The sequence below is a fragment of the Trachemys scripta genome, chromosome 5 (assembly GCF_013100865.1).
Source record: "Trachemys scripta elegans isolate TJP31775 chromosome 5, CAS_Tse_1.0, whole genome shotgun sequence".
NCBI lineage: Eukaryota > Metazoa > Chordata > Testudines > Emydidae > Trachemys > Trachemys scripta.
The window spans coordinates 117290338-117311941 of NC_048302.1; the positions used below are offsets into that span (position 1 = coordinate 117290338).

The window sequence follows — 21604 nt, forward strand, 5'->3', positions numbered from 1 at the left end:
GGACTCGTCTGATTGCTCATTAAAAGAGATTTGATTCGACAAAGCGAGGTCCCGGATAGTGTTTTGGACCTCCCTAGGAAACCTTGATGATTGCATCCAGGAGTCCCTCCTCATGACTAGATCAGCGGTCAAACTTCTGGAAGCCATGTCTGCAGCATCCACTGAAGCCTGGAGTGCCACCTTTGCCACTAGCTTTCCCTCAGCTAAAAGGACTGAAATTGCACCTTGTCCTCTGTGGAAAGCTTGTCTGTGAAGCCTGAAATAGGTATTAAAATCGTATTTTGCTAACAACGTTTGGTAGTTAGCAACACGGAATTGCATGCCGGTGGAGGAGATGACCTTCCTCTTCAGGAGGTCAAGTCTCTGAGAGCCTTTATTTGGCAGGGTTGGCCCTTTGATAGCATAATCTAGCCCTTTCAGGAGCCACCTGCATTACTAGCAAGTTGGGGGCAGGATGAAAGAATAAGAATTCAGCCCTTTTCGCAGGAACAACATATCGTCACTTATTCTTTTCCAGTGTAGGGGCACAGGATACTAGAGTGTGCCATACCGCTCTAGCTAGTTCTAGTAATGACCTCATCGATGGGTAGAGCAACTTTACTCAGTCCCTGTGGCTTCAAGGTGTCCAGAAGCCCGTGTTAAGGGTCCTAGATCTCCTCTAATGCGATCTGTAGGTCACTGGCCACTCTTCGTAACAGCTCCTGGTACTGGAGATTGTCATTTGGCAGAGAAGGTGAAGGAGGAGTGACCACTTCATCTGAGGAAGATGAAGAGGCACCCATTAGAATTGTCGGTACCTAAGGATCCGGTTCCACCTCTTCCTCCTTGTACACTGATAGAACCGGCTGACTAGAGGGAGCAGTACAACTCCTAAGGGGCCTCAGACGCCTACCATAAGGATCCCACAGATCCCAGTAAGGCCAGAAATAAGGATTGATTGGTTGTGGGGGACCCCAAGGAAATTGGTACCAGTGGCGTACCTGGCAGAGTGGTGAGAGTAACCTCTTGACTGTCTATCAGGGCTCAACGGTCTCCGCAGACATACCAGTGCAGCCTTCTCCTCTGATTCTTCTGAATCTGAGAACTGCTGCACTGGTAGCGGCAGTGCCTTAGGTACTGGGGCACTCCTGCTGGATGGTTGGATGTGAGACAGCTACTGGAACAGTGATATAGGCTCCTCTTCCAGAGTAGGGACATCTCTGGGGAGGGCCAGGCCGGAAAGAAATGGAAACTGTGGGTAAGGAAGGTGTTATATAAGTCTCTATATGCCCTGCTGTCTGAGGGGTTCACTAAGTCTGATGGATCCAGTGCATCTGTAGCGACTGGACAGTATATAGATGGATGAGGTGGCACTGACAATGGATCTGGCACTCGTAGTCAGAACCAGCGAGCGTCTAGCCTTATGCTTTGGCACTGAGGTGACCACCAGATCTTTCTTTTTACATGTCTTGCCCTCAGATCTGGGGCTCTTCATCTGAGGCAGTTCCTTAGGTTCCACTCGCGACATCTCACCTGTCCTGGACTGGCTCAGGGAGGAAGCATGTTTCTTAGGGACGGTCCTTACCAGGGATTTGTTCTTGTGACCATGAAAGTGCCCTCTGCTCTCATGGGGAGCCCTGGAAAAAGAGTCCTTGGGCTTAGTTGTGATGGCTCCTCTCCAAGGCACGTGCTTGGAGGGGCACTGCTAGGCAGTTGAGGCCCATGTACAGTGGGGGAGTGGGATCTCCCTGGCCTGGATCAGAGAGGGGTCTCATAGCCTTCTCCATCAGGTGCTTCCATAGGTGAAGCTCTTGGCTTCTCAAGTTCTGGGTGTGAAGGAGCAACAGACACTGCACTTTGCAGAGATATGTGCCACACCCAGACAGTAAGGCAGCACTGATTCTTGTCACAGATGGAGAAGTATTGTGTGCAGAAGATGCAATTCTCGAATTATAGGACTTTGAGCTGGGGGTGGAGGTTTCCCCAACTGCGGAGAAAAAACCCCTCTATGCTATAGTATAAACTACTCTTTAACTGTTAACTATTAATCTAAGAAAATAACTAATTGCATATGCTTTCTATATAGGTTATGCAACGAAGTGAAGGAGGACATGCAGTCGTGAGAAGGAACTGGAGAGGTGTTGAACCACACCACCTTTTGTACCCTCGGTTGGGAGAATGAGGAGAGCTACTGCGTATGTGCGGGCCAACAGACACTGCTTTAAAGAACTTCTGGATTCGGATGCATGGCATGCATGCGAACCGACGTACTCATAGGGATCATCACTTGAAGAAAAAACAAATACCTGGGGTATTTTCCAAAAGCAACAAACTGACTTCGGAGCTCACCAGCCAGATTTATACAGGAACTTTAAGGAGCCTAAAGGTGCAGATAGGCACCTAGTGGGATTTCCAAAAGCACCTAAGCAAGATTAAGTGCCTAACACTCATTGATTTCCATTTTATTTCAATGGGTGTTACATCTGCATCTCTAAGTGCCTAAATACATTTTAAAAAATCTAGCCCTTAGGCTCACAAGTCACAGAGGTGACCTGGAATATTTTATTCTAGAGAAATACAGAGTGAGAAAATCTATTCCTTGCTATCAAGGTTCAGGTTGACTTTTTAAAAAATAATGCTATCATATTTAAAGATGCCAAAACGTTAATTAAATAATACAATCTTTTAAAACGGTTTCATTCCAAGCTGAGGAATGGCTTCCATCAATAAAAAAGACTGGATAGGAAAACCTTTGGGGATGTAACAGTTAATGAATGTGCTAATTTTATATAGTCAATACAGAATCTTTTACTCTTTAGAAACTTGAGCTTGTAAGCTTTCCAAAAATGGGCATGTCTCCTCTGGAACCTGCATGTCTACAGCTTTGTAGTAATAAATTTATTCTTCTTACCAATCTTACTAATGCTGCAGAACAAACTATCTTTCTTTCAAAACTACAGCACTGGCAACATTTTAGGACTATATTCTACAATCTTTAGACTAAGACTTTGTCTACAAAAAATGTGGTAGCAATTTAATTAAGCCAGTAAGGAATCAATTTAAGCTAAACTGTTATGGGGCCTGGAAACAAAACCATGAGCATCTAAACAAGGAGGTTGCACCTATTCACGTAAATTGGCTTCTAAAACAATTTACCTAAATTGTTGGAATTTAGTTGTTTAGATACAGCTTTAGTAACTCTCCACGGAAGTCAATGGGGACTATTCACATGAGTAAGGGCTACTCAAAGCAAGGATTGCAAAGTCTGACCCTTAAGGATTACACAAATATGTACCATGTGCACTGTTCTGTTTTGCCACTTGAGAGGTATGATTTTTTTCCCTGCAAGAGAATGCACGTGTGGCAATCAATATGTTCTGATCTAGTTGTAGGAAGACAAGTCTAAAAAGCTGTTCAATAACTGGAATTACATATGTCCACTTTGACTGTCTTTATTCTATGAAATCAGCCTTTTTATAATTTAAATCGATGTGTCATAATTGAGCATGAATACCAACAAACTTCAAATACTGGTGGCTGAAAGATGCAAATATAGAGACCTGGATTATTTTTACTGTATTAAGCACTGTGTATTAAAAATTAACTCCAAACAAAATTATACCATTACAAGCCAATGCTGTCTTACTACTTCATTTTACTGAAATACTATTTAAGCTCATTCCGATCTCTCTCCACATTTCGTTTCAGAATCACTCCTGAGAACGCTGCTTCATTCATCTTAAATTAGAATAAAGGTCAATATGGTAAGAAATAGCTGAAAAAATTATTGGGCCAGATCCTCAGCTGTTGTCAATTCACATATCTCATTGAAGTCAGTTTACAGCAGTTGAGGCTCTGGACCATTAATTTGAATTCAAGGACTCAGATATATCTGTGCATCAGCAGGTCTTTGTTTTAAGCAGTTCTAAAAGGTCAGTGTATTAGTTCAGTGTTGGGATTAATAATGTCTTCTCTGCAAGCATCAGGAACTGAGCTGCATCAGCCTCAGAGCTGGTTTAGCACAAACAAAGAAAAAATAAAGGCCTTAATTATACCTCTCAGATGTACACGTCTCAGAAGAAAGAATTTATGGTATTTTAATGCACTTATTTACATTTATTCCCAGTTGCACCTATCTAATCTCTGGCTAAATCCATACATTGAGAAGCACACATTTAAATATATATGATTCTAAATCTTAAAACAGATTTCCTAAACAAGAAAGGTGGGATTCGCAAAATCACTCACAATGGGAGCATATAAGTCATAGCCTGAAACCTTCTGAAAGCCCCACCCTAAAGCAGTTATCCTTCTTAACATGCCCTTCATTGCAACTTCTCTTAACTGGACCCTAAAGAACTAACTTTTGTCATTAGATTCTGTAGGTCATTAGGGAAATATCCAATACAACAGATTTCCCCTCACAATTGAGAGAGATGAACAACATTTCCTGATTTCTATGGCATCTACCAGAGATAACTGAAAACTAACAGTAAATTCCTCTTCTCTAAAAAAGAATTCATTTAAAGTTAATTTAAGTCAAAACTGCTAAACAAACCCTGCTTGTTCAGAATCCCCAGCATTAGCAGCATTGAGTACTGTCAAAGGGATCAGAAGTAGTGAGTTTATAGATCTTAATCACACTGGACAAGGAGAGGTCATTTGCTTCTCCAACCTTTAGCAGAAAACACAATGGGCCTGAATCTCCTCTCCTCTATGCCAGTTTTGCTCTGGTGCAAATCCACTGACGTCATGGGAGCTAGTGCTGATTTACAGCAGTGCAAGTGAGATAAAAATCAGGCCTAGCGATTTTACTGCAGTAAAGCTGGGATGCTAGAAAATGTAGGTTGTTTTAAAAGATAAAATCTGAGATAGACAGCTGAATAGATGGATTATCTACCTTTACCACCGCTATCACCCACACCAGCCCTTACAACAGAGAATTTAACTGTGGGGGAGGGAAGTGATAACAGACAAAAGGAGGGTTTTCAGAGCCATCCTGCCTATTTGGTGGCAATACACTGCAGCAAATACTAGTGTTGCTCCAGTGTTGCACTCTAGCCTGGACTCTCCTGTATTTTCTGCTTCTGGGGTTCTAGCCATCACCCCTATGATGCTGCAGGGTGCCCCCTAGGGTGACCAGATGTCCCGATTTATAGGGACAGTCCCGATTTTTGGGTCTTTTTCTTATATAGGCTCCTATTACCCCACACCCCATCCCGATTTTTCACATTTGCTGTCTGGTCACCCTAGTGCCCCCTCTTACCATTCCTATGGTGTTTGATTGGAATCCTGCTCTGCTCTTGTGAAGGTATGGGCCAGGGGCTTCCTGGGTTCTAGTCTCCCTCCATCCCCAAAACCTACTGAGCTTACCCACCACATTTGCTCTTCTTCGTAACTAAGTTACAGGGTTCCTCCTTTGCTATGAGAAGAAATAATGATGAATTGACATTCTGTGCAAAGCTGTTTAATCCCGGCAGTTCTCTAATACAAAAAACAAACAGACAAACAAACAAAAACAAAAACCAACAACCCAGCAGCCTTCAGTCTGCTCCTGTCACTCAGCTTTGCACATGGTTTGAATGTGCAGATCCATCACTTCTGTTTTGCCAGTTGCTATCATCCTATTAAAATGCTGCTAATTTAATTGTTTAAAAAACTACCAATCCCTAATAAATCCAAGATGCTGCACAAAGAGCTCCTTTTCTCAGATACACATTTTAACAGTGCAGCAATTGAGAGGATCAGTTGTCTGGTCCCCTTATCGCTTTCCTACTGCAGGTTTAAAGCAGATCTTGTTTATTGTTCTTTTGGAAATCACTATGAGATCTTTGAAGTGGTTGGACTTCTCAAGACTTCAGGCACAGGCCTGCACCTGGTGTGAAGCAGGCTGAACAATTTTAATGTTAAACAAACAGCAGCTCCAGCTGAGGACAATGTATGAGTTATTGATAATGGCAGCCAGAACATACACTATTCATCCAAAGCAAACTATACATTGTCTAAAAAAAGCAATTTAGTGCAGTGCCTGCTAGTCAGACCAGGCTGATGAGTTTAAACAAAGACTCTATTCTTTCATGTGATAAAAGAATGCTTTAATGTATAGGATGTGTCCAGATGTGTTTTTCCTTTTCTTGGACTCTTCTTGCTTTTTATTCTGCCTCTGGTGCTTTGCTATACCCTGGGCGTAAAACAGCACACATCTAAGACGTTCTGTTTCTTACAATCAAATCAATATCGCCTGCTGGATAATCAAACAAGAAGCGCATTGAAGCGTTTGAAGAACAAACACCAATTCCAATAAATACCATACGGATCTTTTAAAATTTTTACCATTGTTTAGTCTTTATACAGGAACTTGCAACTAGTTCACAGTTTTCCTTTCTTTTCTGCTTAAAGATTAATGGCTTTTTCTCTCCTTTTATTGGCAAATATTATATTTTTGACCTTGCAGTTACCCATTTACACGTAAAACCTTCTTCAAGGACTAAGACTGGTAATCACTGAATTTTTATTTCACAATTATTGAACGACCTCTTAATCCTAAAATTAATCTACAATAATTAATCATTTACATCAAATCCTGAATTCATTATTCAGTCCTTACACAGACGGAACTTCCATTGATGCAGTGAATTTTGGATGATAATGGACTTCAGGAACTGGCCCTTAGAAATTAATTGTTCAACACATTCATTAATATTAAGATTGGTTTGTCGATATTATGGATCACAGAGCCAAAGGGGAGGTTTCATGGTTTAGGGTTCACTTATGTCCTGATTCTGACACCCGTATGACTTAATCAACTTTGAAGGAGATATTTCTGATTTACACCAGAGTGAGTGATAGTAGGATCAGATCCCTAGCCTCCATGAAACACATGCTCAAATTCTAGCAAGATAAACTCAGACTTTTGATATGTTCAGGATAGGTAATTTAGTAACATGCACTTTACTCTGTGGGGTTCTTTTATATAGGACATTAAAAGCCAAGGGCCTGGCTGCTCAATGTGGATATTCAACATCCCCTGGAACTTTTGTGAATTGTGGGTTGCAATAATATTATGATCAAAAAGTCTTCTCCCCACATGTCTGTGAAGGGTGCTGTTGGCTGCCACCCTCACCACCCAGGGATGGCTGCGTTTCTCTGGTATTGTCTATAGATATATTTAGCTTGTACAGTGCTTTGAGATACAGATAAATTAGATAGATTAGATATAAATGCAAATTATTCCTATTGTCTTTATCTTAAGGAGGAGAGAGAAATCTTCCATTTCCCTGTCTGTTGCTCATCTATTGGCTGCCACTTTCACATCTCCGGCATCTATCATAACCAACATCTTTCTGGTTAGGGGAGGCTAGATGGGACTCTATTTGCAGCCTGTCAATATCACACTCTAAATTGACTGGAAAGACACTCAAGCAACACAACATGCTGCTCTTCAATGCTCCCAGCTCTTGCTAGTCTAGGAAGTAATAAAATCAAACCCAAGAAATTGTCCCGCAACATTGGATCTCCTGCAGTACCACCAGGCAGCCAGTGGCTCTCCAGGAACTTCAAAAATAATCCATTCAGGGCTAGTTGAGTGATTACATGATTTATCGGGTGAATTAGAATATACCAAATTCCCTCATGAGGGGGTGGCAGTTAGTCCATATAATGTCATTTTGTTCAGAAGCTCAGTCCCTAACAGTGCTGAGTTCAACAGCATGCACATACAGAATGTTCCTGATTAGCATGCATTAGAAATAAAGCTTTGTCCTTAATTAACAACAGAACAGTCATAATTGAGAAGCCAGAGTGATTTCATAGATTCAAACTTAATCAGCATCCATTTTTGCCTGGGTGGCAATTTGCAGCTTCAACTTACATTTAATGAAAATTGGATGTGATACTTAAAAATGGGATTTAATAATCTAACCTCAATGGCTGATCCAGAGCCTAGCCATCACTTCCCATATGTAATAGCAATTTTGTTTGCCTTATTCTCTGACATAATGCAGTTAAAATATACATTCACGTTATGATTTTCAAGCACTTTTTTGGTTTTGTTTTGCAGGTGAGATTTGCATGCACGCAGTTCTATAAAACAGTCCCCTTAAACCAGTAACAGTTACAGCCTGTGAAATGAAGTCGCTATGTTGATTAACATGTCTAATTAGATCGACAATACCAAGACTTGGGTTCACCCCACAAGACTTCCATATTTAGAACTTTTACTGGCTTCAGAAATTGTTCTGTATATAAAAAGGTTGCAGATTCAGGCCTTTTATTTATGGGAAGCACTCCTGGAATTCTAAATATTTTATATATTAGAGCAAATTTTTTCACTCTCAAGATTTTCAATTTTGTCACGGTGTATAAATGCCCTGAACGTTTGTAAACTTTTCTTTTTCTTGATTCATGACCCATTCTGTCAATTTTATCAGAATATTTGTACTCAATTTGTACAAATAATCAAAGTAATAAATAATTTACTGTTTTTTCATAAATGATGAGAGGCACAGACCATCCCTGGAAAATGACCATATCATTTGAAGTGGTAGCCTTGCACTCACAATATTCACTAATGTTATATTAACTAAATCATTTATTTAAGAGATCAGTAACTTGAAAATGAATGATATCTCCCAGGGTCCAATCCCGCAAGGGGCTGAGTTCCTTCAAATTCCATTGACTTCAATGGATGTTAAGAGAACAACATATTTTGCTCAGCACTTCACAGGATAGGGCTCTTAGTGAACTATGTAGACTGATAAGCACTGCTGCCCAAATAAATGATTGCTACAAAACACCAACATCTGGTTAATGGACAAACCTCTACAGATCAGCTCTTCAGCGGGTGTAAACTGGTCTAGCTCCAAAGAAGTCAAAAAGCTATGCCAATAGCTGTTGAGAATATGACTTCTCCCAAGTTCATTTACACTAATGAGCAACAGTAGAAATAACTGTAAGTCAGTTAACGAAAGAACTGAACAAGGATTTCAAAAGCAAATGGTTTCCTACCTCCAGTCTGGTCCTGTCCACATCCTTAGGCAGTTTCACCCGAATTCGGTTTGTTACAATAAGCGTTTCATAAGGATAGATCTGTTGCAAAAAGTAACAAAGGCATGAACTCTAGCGAAATGTGCTTCTGCTGTATGGCAATGTGTGTAACTTACAAATTTAAATGGTACATACTTGTATCCATATTTGACATACATATTGCACATGGACACAATAAGAAAAAAGGAACACATTTAACCTTGCTAGGAAGGGGTGAATCTGAGCATTCTCCCAGTGTTGGCATGGCACTTCTTACCTTGTATTCTGTAAGAAAATGGGAAATGGTTCGATAGTTTAGAATACGTAGGGTTCTTTCATGATTGCACTAATGCACAGTTAGCAGAGATGAATGTTTCACATTACTGCATTTCTCTCAATTCTTTGACTAGCTGCTGGATAATTGCATTTATAGTTATCTACAGGTAACCTTCTGACCCTGGTAGTCTGGATGGCCCTAACATTATCCATTGCTGAAACAATAATGCTGGTAATCTGCATCAAAGACTGATCAGAGAGGCGTCTGCTTCCTGGTGCCATGGGGTTAAACAATGGGTGTCCTTAGCAAAAGCAACCTACGGGGGGAAGTTGGAAATCTTTCTTCTCAAGTGGCTTGTGTGTGAGTTAACTCAGTCTCTTGTCCGAAAGCTCCACCCTTCCTGCTCTTTACTGAAAATCATTAAAACATACAGATCACTAGGCACGTTACAATCTTGGAACATATGAATATCATCATGTTAACAGAACGTTCCAAAGTGACAACACCCGATGTTTGGACCAATTGAAGTGGAAAGAATGACTGCTGTGAGAATAATGAGGATTTCTTTTCTGTTCTTTTTAGGGTTACTGGTCCTAAACTAGCATGAGACTAGTCTAGTTAGGTCAATGTTGCTGGATATACCATCACACGGCCTCTAATCCCCATAGTACTTTGATGCTTGGAAGGACAACCAGGATAGTGGGGAGGCTTTTGTAGAACCGCTATTGCCTAAAATATTTAAAATCAGAGATGAAGCTTTTCTTTAAAGCTGTGCTCCCTTATCTACTCAGATACTGAGAATAAATTAAGGATCAACACAAAGCCCTAGAGCAAAGCCTGAGGATTTTCAAAAGAGCTTAAGTGATTTAAGAGCAGAAGTTCCCACTTGAGCTCTTTGGAAAAGCCCACCCCAGGTCTAGCTCATCATGATCACAATCAGGTTGACTCATAATAAGGGAAGTTAATGCGAACAGATATTGCTTGTTGAGATCCTGCTAAGGTTTAGGTTCCATTGTAATATAGTGATTACACTTTGTGATCAGTGATTAGACAAAAAAGGTTATTACAAGGAAGAGAGAGAAGAATTGTTCTTCTTAACCTCTGAGGATAGAACAAGAAACAATGGGCTAAAATTGCAACAACGGCGATCTAGGTTGGACATTAGGAAAAGCTTCCTAACTGTCAGGGTGGTTAAGCACTGGAATAAATTGCCTAGGGAGGTTGTGGAATCTCCATCATTGGAGATTTTTAAGAGCAGGTTAGACAAATACCTGTCAGGAATGGCTTAGATCAGGTGTAGGCAAACTATGGCCTGGGGGCTGCATCTGGCCCTACAGACATTTTAATCCGGCCCTCAAGCTTCAGCCGGCTCCTGGAAGCAGCAGCATGTCCCCGCTCTGCCTCCTACGCGTAAGGACAGCCAGGGGGCTCCGCACATTGCCCCCGCAGCTCTCATTGGCCAGCAACTACGGCCAATGGGAGCTGCCGGGGCAGTGCCTGCGGATGGGGCAGTGCACAGAGTCACCTGGCCGCGCCTCCGCATAGGAGCTGGAGGGAGGACATGCTGCTGCTTCCGGGAGCTGCTTGAGGTAAACGCTGCCCGGAGCCTGCGCCCCTGACCCCCTCCTGTGCCCCAACTCCCTTCCCCAGCCCTGATCCCCCTCCCACCCTCCAAACCCATCGGTCCCAGCCCGGAGCACCCTCAACCCCTGATTCCTAGCCCCACCCCAGAACCCGCATCCCCAGCCGAAGCCCTCACCCCCTCCTGCACTCCAACCCCCCGTTTCGTGAGCATTCATGGCCCGTCATACAATTTCCATACCCAGATGTGGCCCTTGGGCCAAAAAGTTTGCCCACCTCTGGTCTAGATAATACTTAGTCCTGCCATGAATGCAGGGGACTGGACTAGATGACCTCTCGAGGTCCCTTCCAGTCCTATGATTCTATGATTTTAGACTGAATTTCCTCTCTGCCTTTGGAATAAGAATATCACTGGCTAACAAAAGAGCACAATGGAGGCCACTGCCCAGTGCTGGGGGTACTGGGTCTGATTCAACTTATGATGGCAGTACTCTATACTTTACTTTCTCAATAAGGTAAAAAATAAAGAACAACAGCGGCTGATTCTCTGTGATAGACAAACAGCTGAGCTGTGCTACCATCTAGCCATCGTTAACAGAGCTATGAGAGGATCTTACAGGGTAACAGTAGTAACAGCATGTTAACAAACCCCATACAAGGGGCAAAACACATGAAAGACAGGAGTGACTGAGAATCATCTCTCAAAGTACCTCTCATCCCCCAACTGGCATCTTGGTCTGTTTCATATTGGCCCATACTTGCAGTCTGGAAGAGCAAGAAACAAAGAATGTAGCAAGAAACTAAAACAAACAAAATAGTAGGTAAAACACTGTAGATGAAAATAAGAAAGCCTACCTGCATAATCAAAGCACAAATCCTTTTAAGGAAGTATACAGTTTTATTATAACACAGTCTAACTTTTCCAAGCAGGCAACTGAAGCAGGTGCAAAATAACTCAGTGTACAAATGCAGAGAGGTAGTTGTGCAAATAGAAACAAAAACATTGTCAAATCAATTGTTTTCAACAAACCTCCAGAGGAGATAACACAAATCTGGAGCCTGAGCAGCCTTAGGAAATGCTGCAAAACCTTCCTCTTTGAAAAACTCTTTTTGCCGTAAGAATGAGACTAACACTGACACTCCTGTTCTTGCTCTATACCTCTACCAAAAATACTGAAACCAAAGTCCCTCCCCCAAAGAGAATTTAATCCATTAAAAGGGAGACATGCTAGAGACTCCTTGAAATTAATGAGGGACTTCACTATTGCTATTTATTTTACGTTGAAGGTGCTGAGATTCTACGGTGATCAGTGGCAGTATCAAACAGACGATTAGATAGACAGACACCTAAGGCCAGATTCTCCATCCCTCGTATATCCTCTGTGCTTCACTCCACAGCTAATTGAGGCTGCTCTAACTTGAGCTCCAATCCCCAGCATCCCCCCAGGGTCAAAGAGGTGGAAAAGTTGCAGAAAGTCACCTATACCCTCCCTCCCAACAGGTGCGCTGAACGAGGTATTTGAAGACCTGGCACTATGGGCGAAGGCTAGAGGTTTCGCAATAAACTAATAGCGTTAGGCTATTCCCAAATCCCATTGAATTGAGTGGAAGTTGAGAGCGTCAAAAACCCTTAGGCTCTTTGGAAATTCACAGCCCAAAATTTTGCCCTCAGCTGCAGTTGGCAATAAAGGCAATGGGAGTTGTGTGCACGTGATACAGAATTCTCTGTCTTCCTTCAGATTGACGAATGCTATGATGAGTTGACTGACATTACAGGATACTGGAAAAACAGCGTTTTTGTTTTAAGTCCTGAGGTTCATTCTTGTCTGTTCTGGGATGAATCACATGCACAGCCATGTTTACAGATCTTGCAAGGCCCCGTTTTTTTTGTTTTATTTTATTATTCAGCATTGGGAGAATTGATTAAAAATAACAAACCACAAAAGTTGGTACGAGCCTGCATTCCAAACAGAGAACAGCTATGCTGAAAAGAATGCCACAGTTTTGGCCTAAAGGACTTGACCGTGCACGACCTTTTCAACTCATGAAGTTTACATGTGCCTTTAAACTTTTGCATTGCATAGATGGGAGAAATATTGCCACCTGCTGGTCACAAATGTCTACTGCACTGTTTAATTCTGAACAGTAAACTGTTCTACTGCAAACATACTTGTTGCACAATGCTATATAACTGCAGGGCCGCCTGGGGGGGGGGAAAGGGGAGCAATTTGCCCAGACCCCGGGCCCCGCAGGGGCCCCCACGAGAATGTCGGAGGCTCCCCCCGCTTCCACTTTCCCCCATCCCCCGGCGCCTCAGTCCAGGAGCGGCCCCTTGGACAGAGCTAAAGTGGCATGGCTCCAGCGGGGCCTGAGTTCCTCCCGCTCAGAGCCACGTGGTAAGGGGACGGAGCTGCCAACTCTTATAAATTAAAAACACTTTTTTATATATTTAACACTACTATAAATGCTGGAGGCAAAGCAGGGTTTGAGGTGGAGGCTGACAGCTCGCGACCCCAGGTAATAACCTCGTGACCCCCTGAGGGGTCCCGACCCCCTGGGTTAATTTAATTTTAGCACCCTGTGTCCATTCACACGCATGTGCTATTTTGAGCATTTCAGTTTTCACAACATAGGCTCATCCCAGATTCTGGAACAAGCTCAAATGCTCAGTTCGTGGAGTATGTACATAAGCTATACTAAAGACAAACTCACAGTAACCGTCTCCAGTTTGTGAGGGACCCCATGGAGCCAGTCTCTAGGAAACAGATAAATTCATGGAGGTTAAGTCCATTAATGGCTATTAGCCAGGTTAGGTAAGGAATGGAGTCCCTAGACTCTGTTTGTCAGAGGGTGGAGATGGATGGCAGGAGAGAGATCACTTGATCATTACCTGTTAGGTTCACTCCCTCTGGGGCACTTGGCATTGGCCATTGTCAGTAGACAGGATACTGGGCTGGATGGACCTTTGGTCTGACCCAGTATGGCCATTCTTATGTTCTAACCTAAATGAACCCAAAGCTATGGAGACAGATATGAGTCAAGGAAGCCAGCAGAGTATCAGAAACCTGGAAAAATCTCTGACTGGATGGGCTCAGGCGTTGGGTCACAAGCTGAGGTGGTTCAAAAGTTTTGGATTTTTTTAAGCAGAATTTTTTTATTGTTTCTTTAAACAATCAAACAACGCAAGCAGCAAATATTTGGCCACACACTTCTGAAACCCCAAACCATGTTTAGGTTTTGGCAGACTAATTTCAGCTTTTCAATTAAAAAAAACACAACAAATTTTGAAGGAAAGCAGACATTGTCTGTGATTTTTTCTGCTTTTTAAAAACCCCTAGTTTTCGATCCAAAAAAAGTTTTGATGGAAAATATTTGTCCAACCCTTTTAATGAGCTTTAGTGCCTTTTAGCACTAGCTGATGCTGAGAATCAGTGATACCTTGTAAAGGTGACTTGAAAAGAAGTTTTTTCAAAACTGGGTTTGTGCCGAGATGCGGAAGGTTTTTAAATTTTTATTTTTCCCAGGGCCGCTTGGGGGAGAGGGGAGGGCAAGTGGGGCAATTTGCCCCAGGCCCTGCAGGGGCCCCCACGAGAATATAGTATTTTATAGTATTGCAACTTTTTTTTTATGGAAGGGGCCCCTGAAATTGCTTTGCCCCAGGCCCCCTGAATCCTTTGGGCAGCCCTGCATAACTGTCTTTGTCCCTCCCCATTTTGGTGGGTGTGTATGCCTGCTGGAGCACTTACGGATTAATCTATGCACAACTCAGCATGCAGAGGCTACAATTTTGCCTTGAGCAGCTCCATACTCCCTCTCCTGCCTGTGAACTCATGAAAGGGATGGATACAACAGCCCTTAGTAACTATTCACAACATATTATGCATCTGCGAACTTAATTTATTAAGATTACAAGAAATAATCTCTATCACAGCATCAAAAATAATAAACTACCAATCTCCCTTGGTTGCTGATTTTTATCCAGATGCCTTAAATATTATTATTAATTATTTGTATTACTGTAGTGCTTATAAGCTCCAGTCACAAACCAGGACTCCACTGTGTTAGGTGCTGTACAAACACAGAACAAAAAGACAGCACCTGCCCCAAGAAGCTTACAGTCTAAGTAGCTGTAAGAACTCCCAAGTTTTACTAATTCAAAGTCATTTCCTAATCTCTCCGTTGCCTCAGATTAGAATAATTCTTACTAACAAATCAGTCAGATATCAACCACTCGTTCCCTAATTAAAGTATACTGTATAGGCAGACACTGGAAGTCAAATCCTACTGAGGAAAAGGAGCAAAAACTCCAGCAAGTCAAATGTAAAAGTATAATTAGGCAGGCCAAGAAAAAATTTGAGGCGCAACTAACTAAAGACACTAAAACTAATAGCAAAATATTTTCTAAAGCACCTCAGAAGCAGGAAGCCTGCCAGACAATCAGTGGGGCCACAGGACAATCAAGGTATTAAAGACTCTTGCCTATATGCTCGGGGTCTTACTGATCGCCATATTTGGGGTCGGGAAGGAATTTTCCTCCAGGGCAGATTGGCTGAGCCCCTGGAGGTTTTTCGCCTTCCTCCGCAGCATGGGGCAGGGATCTCTAGCAGGAGGGTTTCTGCCGATTGAAGCCACCTAAAACAGGATTGGGGACTTCAACAGCAGAGTCCAGGGAAGGGGTAGGGACGGTTTTGTGGCCTGCAGCATGCAGGGGGTCAGACCAGATGATCATAATGGTCCCTTCTGACCTTAAAGTCTATGAGTCTATGAGTCTATGAGCACTCAAGACAAAGCTGTTGCAGAGAAGCTAAATGAATTTTTTGTATCTGCCTTCTTAGTACAGGATGTGAAGGAGATTCCCACACCTGTGCCATTCTTTTTCAGTGACAGATCTGAGGAACTGTCCCTGTTTGAGGTGTCAATAGATGTGGTTTTGGAATACATTGATAAATTAAACAGTAATAAGTCACTAGGACCAGATGGTATTCACCTAAGAGTTCTCAAGGAACTCAGATATGAAATTGCAAAACTACTAACCGTGGTACAGAACCCATTGCTTAAATTAGCCTCTATACCGGATGACTGGAGGGTAGCTAATATAATGCTGATTTTAAAAAAAGGCTCCAGAGGCGATCCTGACAATTACAGGCCGGTAAACCTAACTTCAGTAGTAGGCAGACTGGATGAAGTTATAGTAAAGAACAGAACTATCAGATACATAGATAAACATGACATTTTGGGAAACAGTGAACACGGTTTTTGTAAAGAGAAATCATGCCTCACCAACCTATTAGAATTCTTAGAGGGAGTCAACAAGCATGTGGACAAGGGTGATCCAGTGGATATAATGTACTTGGAATTTCTGGAAGCATTTGACAAGGTCCCTTACCAAAGGCTATTATGCAAAGTAAGCAGGCATGGGATAAGAGGGAAGGTCCTCTCATGGATCAGTAACTGGTTAAAAGATAGGAAACGAAAGGTAAGAATAAATGGTTTTCACAATGGAGAGAGGTAAATAGTGGGGTCCACCAAGGATCAGTACAGGACATGTGCTGTTCAACAAATTCATAAATGATTTTTAAAAGGGGGCAAACAGTGAGATGGCAAAATTCGCAAATGATACAAAATTACTTCAGATAGTTAAGTCCAAAGCTGACTGCAAAGAGTTACAAAAGGATCTCATGAAACTGGGTGACTGGGCAACGAAATGGCAGTTGAAATTCAATCCTAAATATACATACAAAGTGATTGAGTCTAAATTAGCTGTTACCACTCTAGAAAGATCTTGGGGTCATTATGGATTGGTCTTTGAAAACATCCACTCAACGTGCAGTGGAAGTCAAAAAAGCAAACAGAATGTTAGGAACCATTAGGAATGGTAATGAATGAAACAGAAAATATCATAATGCCACTTTATAAAATCATGGTACGCTCACACCTTGAATACGGAGTACATTTCTGGTTACCCCAGCTCAAAAAAATAAAATATTTGAATTGGAAAAAGTACAGAGAAGGGCAACAAAATGATTAGGGGTATGGAACAGCTTCCATATGGGAAGAGATTGAAAAGCCTGGGACTGCTGATTTTAGGAAAGAGATGACTAAGGGGGGGGGGGGGAATTAATAGAGGTCTATAAAAACATGAATGGTATGGAGTAAGTGAATAGGGAAGTGTTATTTACCCTTTCATGTACCACAAGAACTAGGGATCACCCAATGAAATTAATCAGCACCATGTTTAAACCAAACAAAAGGAAGTACTGCTTCATGCAACACAAAGTCAACCTGTGGAACTTGTTGCCAGGGGATATTATGAAGGTCAAAAGTACCACTGGGTTAAAAAAAGAATTAGATAAATTCCTGGAGGAAATGTCTGTCAATGTCTATTAGCCAAGATGGACAGAGACGCAACTCCATGCTACAGGTGTCCCTAAACCTCTGGCTGTCAGAAGCTGGGACTGGACGACAGGGGATGGGTCTCTCAAAATTGCCATTCTGTTCATTCCCACGGAAGCAGCTGACACTGGCCACTGTCAGAAGACAGGATATCGGGGCTAGACCCAAACTTTTCAGGGTCTTGTCCCCTTATCCCGGGGGGCGGGACTGCAGCTTGAGGGGCGGATGCAATTATGGGGAAGGGGACTGAGGTTGGGAGCACAGATGTGGGCAGACCTAGGAGTGGATGCTCAGCCATACTCCCGAACATTCCTCCGCGTCCCCCCAGGGGGGCACGCCGCACAGTCTGAGGACCTTTGGGCTAGACAGATCACTGGTCTCACCTAATATAGCCATTCTCATGTTCTTATATTTAGGCCATTTGTCCAATTTTAAACCAGACAGTCCTCTTTTTGGGTGGTTTGTTCTCCATCTGTACTGAGACAAAACCAGATGTGGTTTTGTCCAGTATTGTATGGGGATGCCCGGAGCGGCCCGTTCATATAGGCCAACTAGGCGGTTGCCTAGGGTGCCAAGTTAAATGGGGCACCAAATTATAGGGGAAAAAATCGAATTAAAAAAAAAATGAAAAAGATAAAAAAAAAAATAACGAAGATGTCATTATTTCAATTCCCGTGAGCGTATGGAGGGAATATGAATTATAATTAATTTCTCTACATTTCTGAGAATTTATTAATTTGTCAAATCTTTTATCTACTGCAAAATAAATAATATTTTAGTGAAATTGTTTTTCAATTTGCGACATAGGGTCAAGATGACCCACTCCGCAATTTTGATAAGCAATAACTCAGCCACAATGAAACACATCCGTCAGCGGCAAAAGCTGCAATGCTAGTGACATTTAACTCAAATATACATCAAGGTCACACAGCCGGAAATTCATGTAGAGCAGAGAGTTGGCATTGACTCATGAAAATTCAAAAGACATTGATGCTACAGATTTGTGTAGTGAGCTTCAGGGTTTTTCAAGACGACTTAAGAAACATTCCATTCCTGAAGAAGTACTGAAGTTTGTTTGTGAAAATAAACTCACAGACAGTTTTCCAAACATTTTTATAGCTCTACACATTCTTTTAACTTTGCCAGTTTCCATAGCTAGTGGGGAATTTAGCTTCCCAAAGTTAAAATTGATAAAAACATATCTGCGTTCAACAATGGTGCAAGAGAGACTTGTTGGACTTGCCACAATGTCAGTAGAGCATGAAATAGTTGGAAAATTGGATCTAAAAGAACTAGTGACTGAATTTCCAAAATTTAAAGCAAGAAAAGTCATGTTTTAAGAGCACAGAGTGTTTTTTATTCAGAGTGTTTTGTAAATACAGGTTAAAGTTCATTAAAGAGTTTTCTTATTTCTTTCTATATTGAATGTGGTGGTAATGGCAGTTAAAGCAGGATAGCATAATGGATGATTTTGGATGTGTAATAATAAACATTATAATTAACATTTTTAATGCATTTTTATTTGAAATCGGACTGAAATATCATCTAGTTGTCATGTACAAATCTATTCTGAAAATTTTGTCTCTCTATTTTATCTGATCTCAGAAACATTGGTTGGACAGACGGACAAACCAAATAATTAAGTCTCTGTTTAAAAAAAAAAAAAAAACGCTTAAAAACATTAAAAGGAAAAAAGGGGTAAAATGTTTCCCAGTTTAGCAAAAACCTCAGCCTACATCTGCCCTTGGTGTTTGGGGGTGGGGGACGCTGACTGTGTGCTTTGCTTAGGGCACCAGTTGCTGGCAGCAAGTCTAGGGCCACTCCTGGGGATGCCATTTTGAAGAGCACACTGCTCTACCCACGCCAGTGCGACCTTGCACATGGCATAACTCCACTCTTCTTTTGGGGGCTGAATTCAGAGTGTCAGCCACTGGGCTCAACACCAAGACTGCTAGTCATTTTATATTAACAGGATGTACATTTCAGAAAATGCATACCAATATATTCAACATTTCAGCCAGGCTATGGCACTTGCACTCTTGCTGCTCCCCATGATGAATTGGAGGTCATTCTCTTGCCTTCAGTAAAATACAGCCTAGATCACATACCATAGGTGTTTTCAAACTTCCTTTTGGAGACACTAGTGCAATGACTATCATCAGCCTCATCATCAACTGTACAGGAGAACCTCAGAGTTACAAACAACTCAGGAATGGAGGTTGTTCGTAACTCTGAAATATTCTTAACTCTGAACAAAACATTGTGGTTGTTCTTTCAAAAGCTTACAACTGAACATTGACTTAATACAGCTTTGAAACTTTACTACGTGGAAGAAAAAATGCTGCTTTCCCTTTATTTTTTTAGTACTTTACGTTTAATACATTACTCTACTGTACTCGGAAGAGGGTGGGGGGGGGATGTGTGTGGTTGACTGCTCAGTTCGTAACTCTGGTGGCTGTAACTCTGAGGTTCTACTTAAGTGCCTAGGAGCCCCGTCATGGACAAGGACCCCATTGTGATAGGTGCTGTACAAACACAAAACAACAAGACAGTCACTGCCTCAAAGAGCCTACAATAACTATCATTAGATACCTGTCCTTCTCTTTCTCCTCCTCCCTCTGCTCCCTCCCTTATTTTGATAAAAGAAAAAAGAAAAGAAAATCTGGGAAACCTACATATATGAACACTGGAAAAAAACAGATTACCCACTTCAGGAAATACAACCCATCTGTGGGTTGCTTCCCCTTTTCTCTAACATAGGAGAGCTAGCTTGCTTTAAATAGATGCCCGTCTTTCTCAATGATTAATTTAACACTTACTGAGTTCTGTTAATATGTGCAGACTACATTTTTGGATCTGTGTTTGTTTTGGGAGAAAAATAAGACTCTTAATGCTCATGTAACACAGAATTAAAGAGAAGCCTCAACCTGGCTGACTGCTTCTTGAAGACAGACATGGCTGAACTCCCTTGGCATATGAATATGTTAGGCAGAGCTGGTAGCCAAAAGTCTTTAAAGAGCTTTATGTTATTTGTGATTATCTACCTGGTTACTAAGCTGTGTATTTATGGTACAATATTAGCAGGTGTAATGCATTCTATACTAATACCTACCTGGTGCAATCCGTTCTTTCCGTAGCCAGGAAGAGAAGCAGATTTGGCATATGGGAATCCTGTAAAAAAACACAATATGTATTGAGAGATTTTTGCAAAAATCTTTACAATCGAATTAATAAACAAGCACAGCATACAAGAAACCAATTACAAGAGCTATCACCCAGTCTCTGAGATACAGGACAGATGTGTATGGTTCATCTCTGTCTTGCAGGAGATTTTTAAAAAGAGATATATATCCGTATCTATAATTCATATCACATCAGGTTGGGATCATCCCAGATCTCAGAAGATTGCATGCTCCGCAGATGGGGATGGGGAACACGTGTGCTGGGGAAGACCTCTAAGGAACAATTTGGTGCGGTAGAGAGTGGTACTGAGGACTCAGTAAGAGGTAACCTCTCTGACTCAGTGCTGAACTACTACCCCAGAATGGTAATAAATGTGCCTTTATTTCAGAGGTTCTGCCAACTTGCGTTCCTGGCACCTTTTGTAAGAATACGGTCCTGGTGAAATTCCAGTTTAAGAACAGCTTTTTGCCCCCACTAAATTCGCTCTGCAGTTTTAACGGGAAAAGGTATTTTCTATTTCCAGTCTTAAACTGGTGTATAGTGTTATTAGGTGCTGTTAAATAGTTATTTCATTTTTCACTGAGGTGGCTGCATTTCAGCTGTGGGTAAAATGATCTTTGGGTATTGTTCAGATTCTCTGGCATCACTAGAGATGCTTGGATCTCTTTCTACTGCCACTTTCAAACCTCCTTCTTAAATAATCAGTCTAAACTACTAGCCAGATCTTCAGAAGGTATAAATCTGTACAGCTCCCTTCACTAGTTCTTTGACAATTTACACAAGCAGAGGATCTAATCCTGTATGTTTAGAGAGGAGATGAATAAGAGGGAACATACTAAAGGTAGAGAAAACAATGAATGGTGTAAGAGAAAGTAAACTGGGCACTCCTATTTACACTTCCTTGTAATCTGAGACTGAGGAGATGGTCGATGGAACTGAAAAGCTAAATATTTTAAAATGATAAAAGGAAAAAGGTGCATGCACCACCTGTGGAACTCATTGCCACAAGATCTCACTGTGGCCAGAAGCTTGGCAGGATGCCAGAAAGATAAAGGCATTTATATGAGTAATGTGAAAATCCACAGGTACAGTAGACAGGGTTCATTAAAAAAAATAGGGTATAAACTAGCTACTGATTCATGGCATCAGGAAGAAATTATACTATAA

The 21604-nt window shown here is 41.6% G+C and overlaps 1 protein-coding gene across 16 annotated transcripts in view; it reads right to left on the minus strand.

Moving 5' to 3' along the window:
- Positions 1-21604, minus strand: part of ABLIM2 (actin binding LIM protein family member 2) — a 201994-nt gene that overhangs the window by 11052 nt on the left and 169338 nt on the right. For 13 of the 16 annotated variants that reach the window (XM_034772825.1, XM_034772837.1, XM_034772835.1 and 10 more), the window contains 4 exons: positions 20367-20425; positions 11572-11626; positions 9224-9288; positions 8986-9066 (listed from right to left, as the gene is read on the minus strand). In XM_034772825.1, the coding sequence (XP_034628716.1) occupies positions 8986-9066; positions 9224-9288; positions 11572-11626; positions 20367-20425 (260 nt within the window). The remainder of the gene's footprint in view (positions 1-8985; positions 9067-9223; positions 9289-11571; positions 11627-20366; positions 20426-21604) is intronic. The other 3 variants (XM_034772828.1, XM_034772840.1, XM_034772838.1) reach the window with 1 other exon arrangement.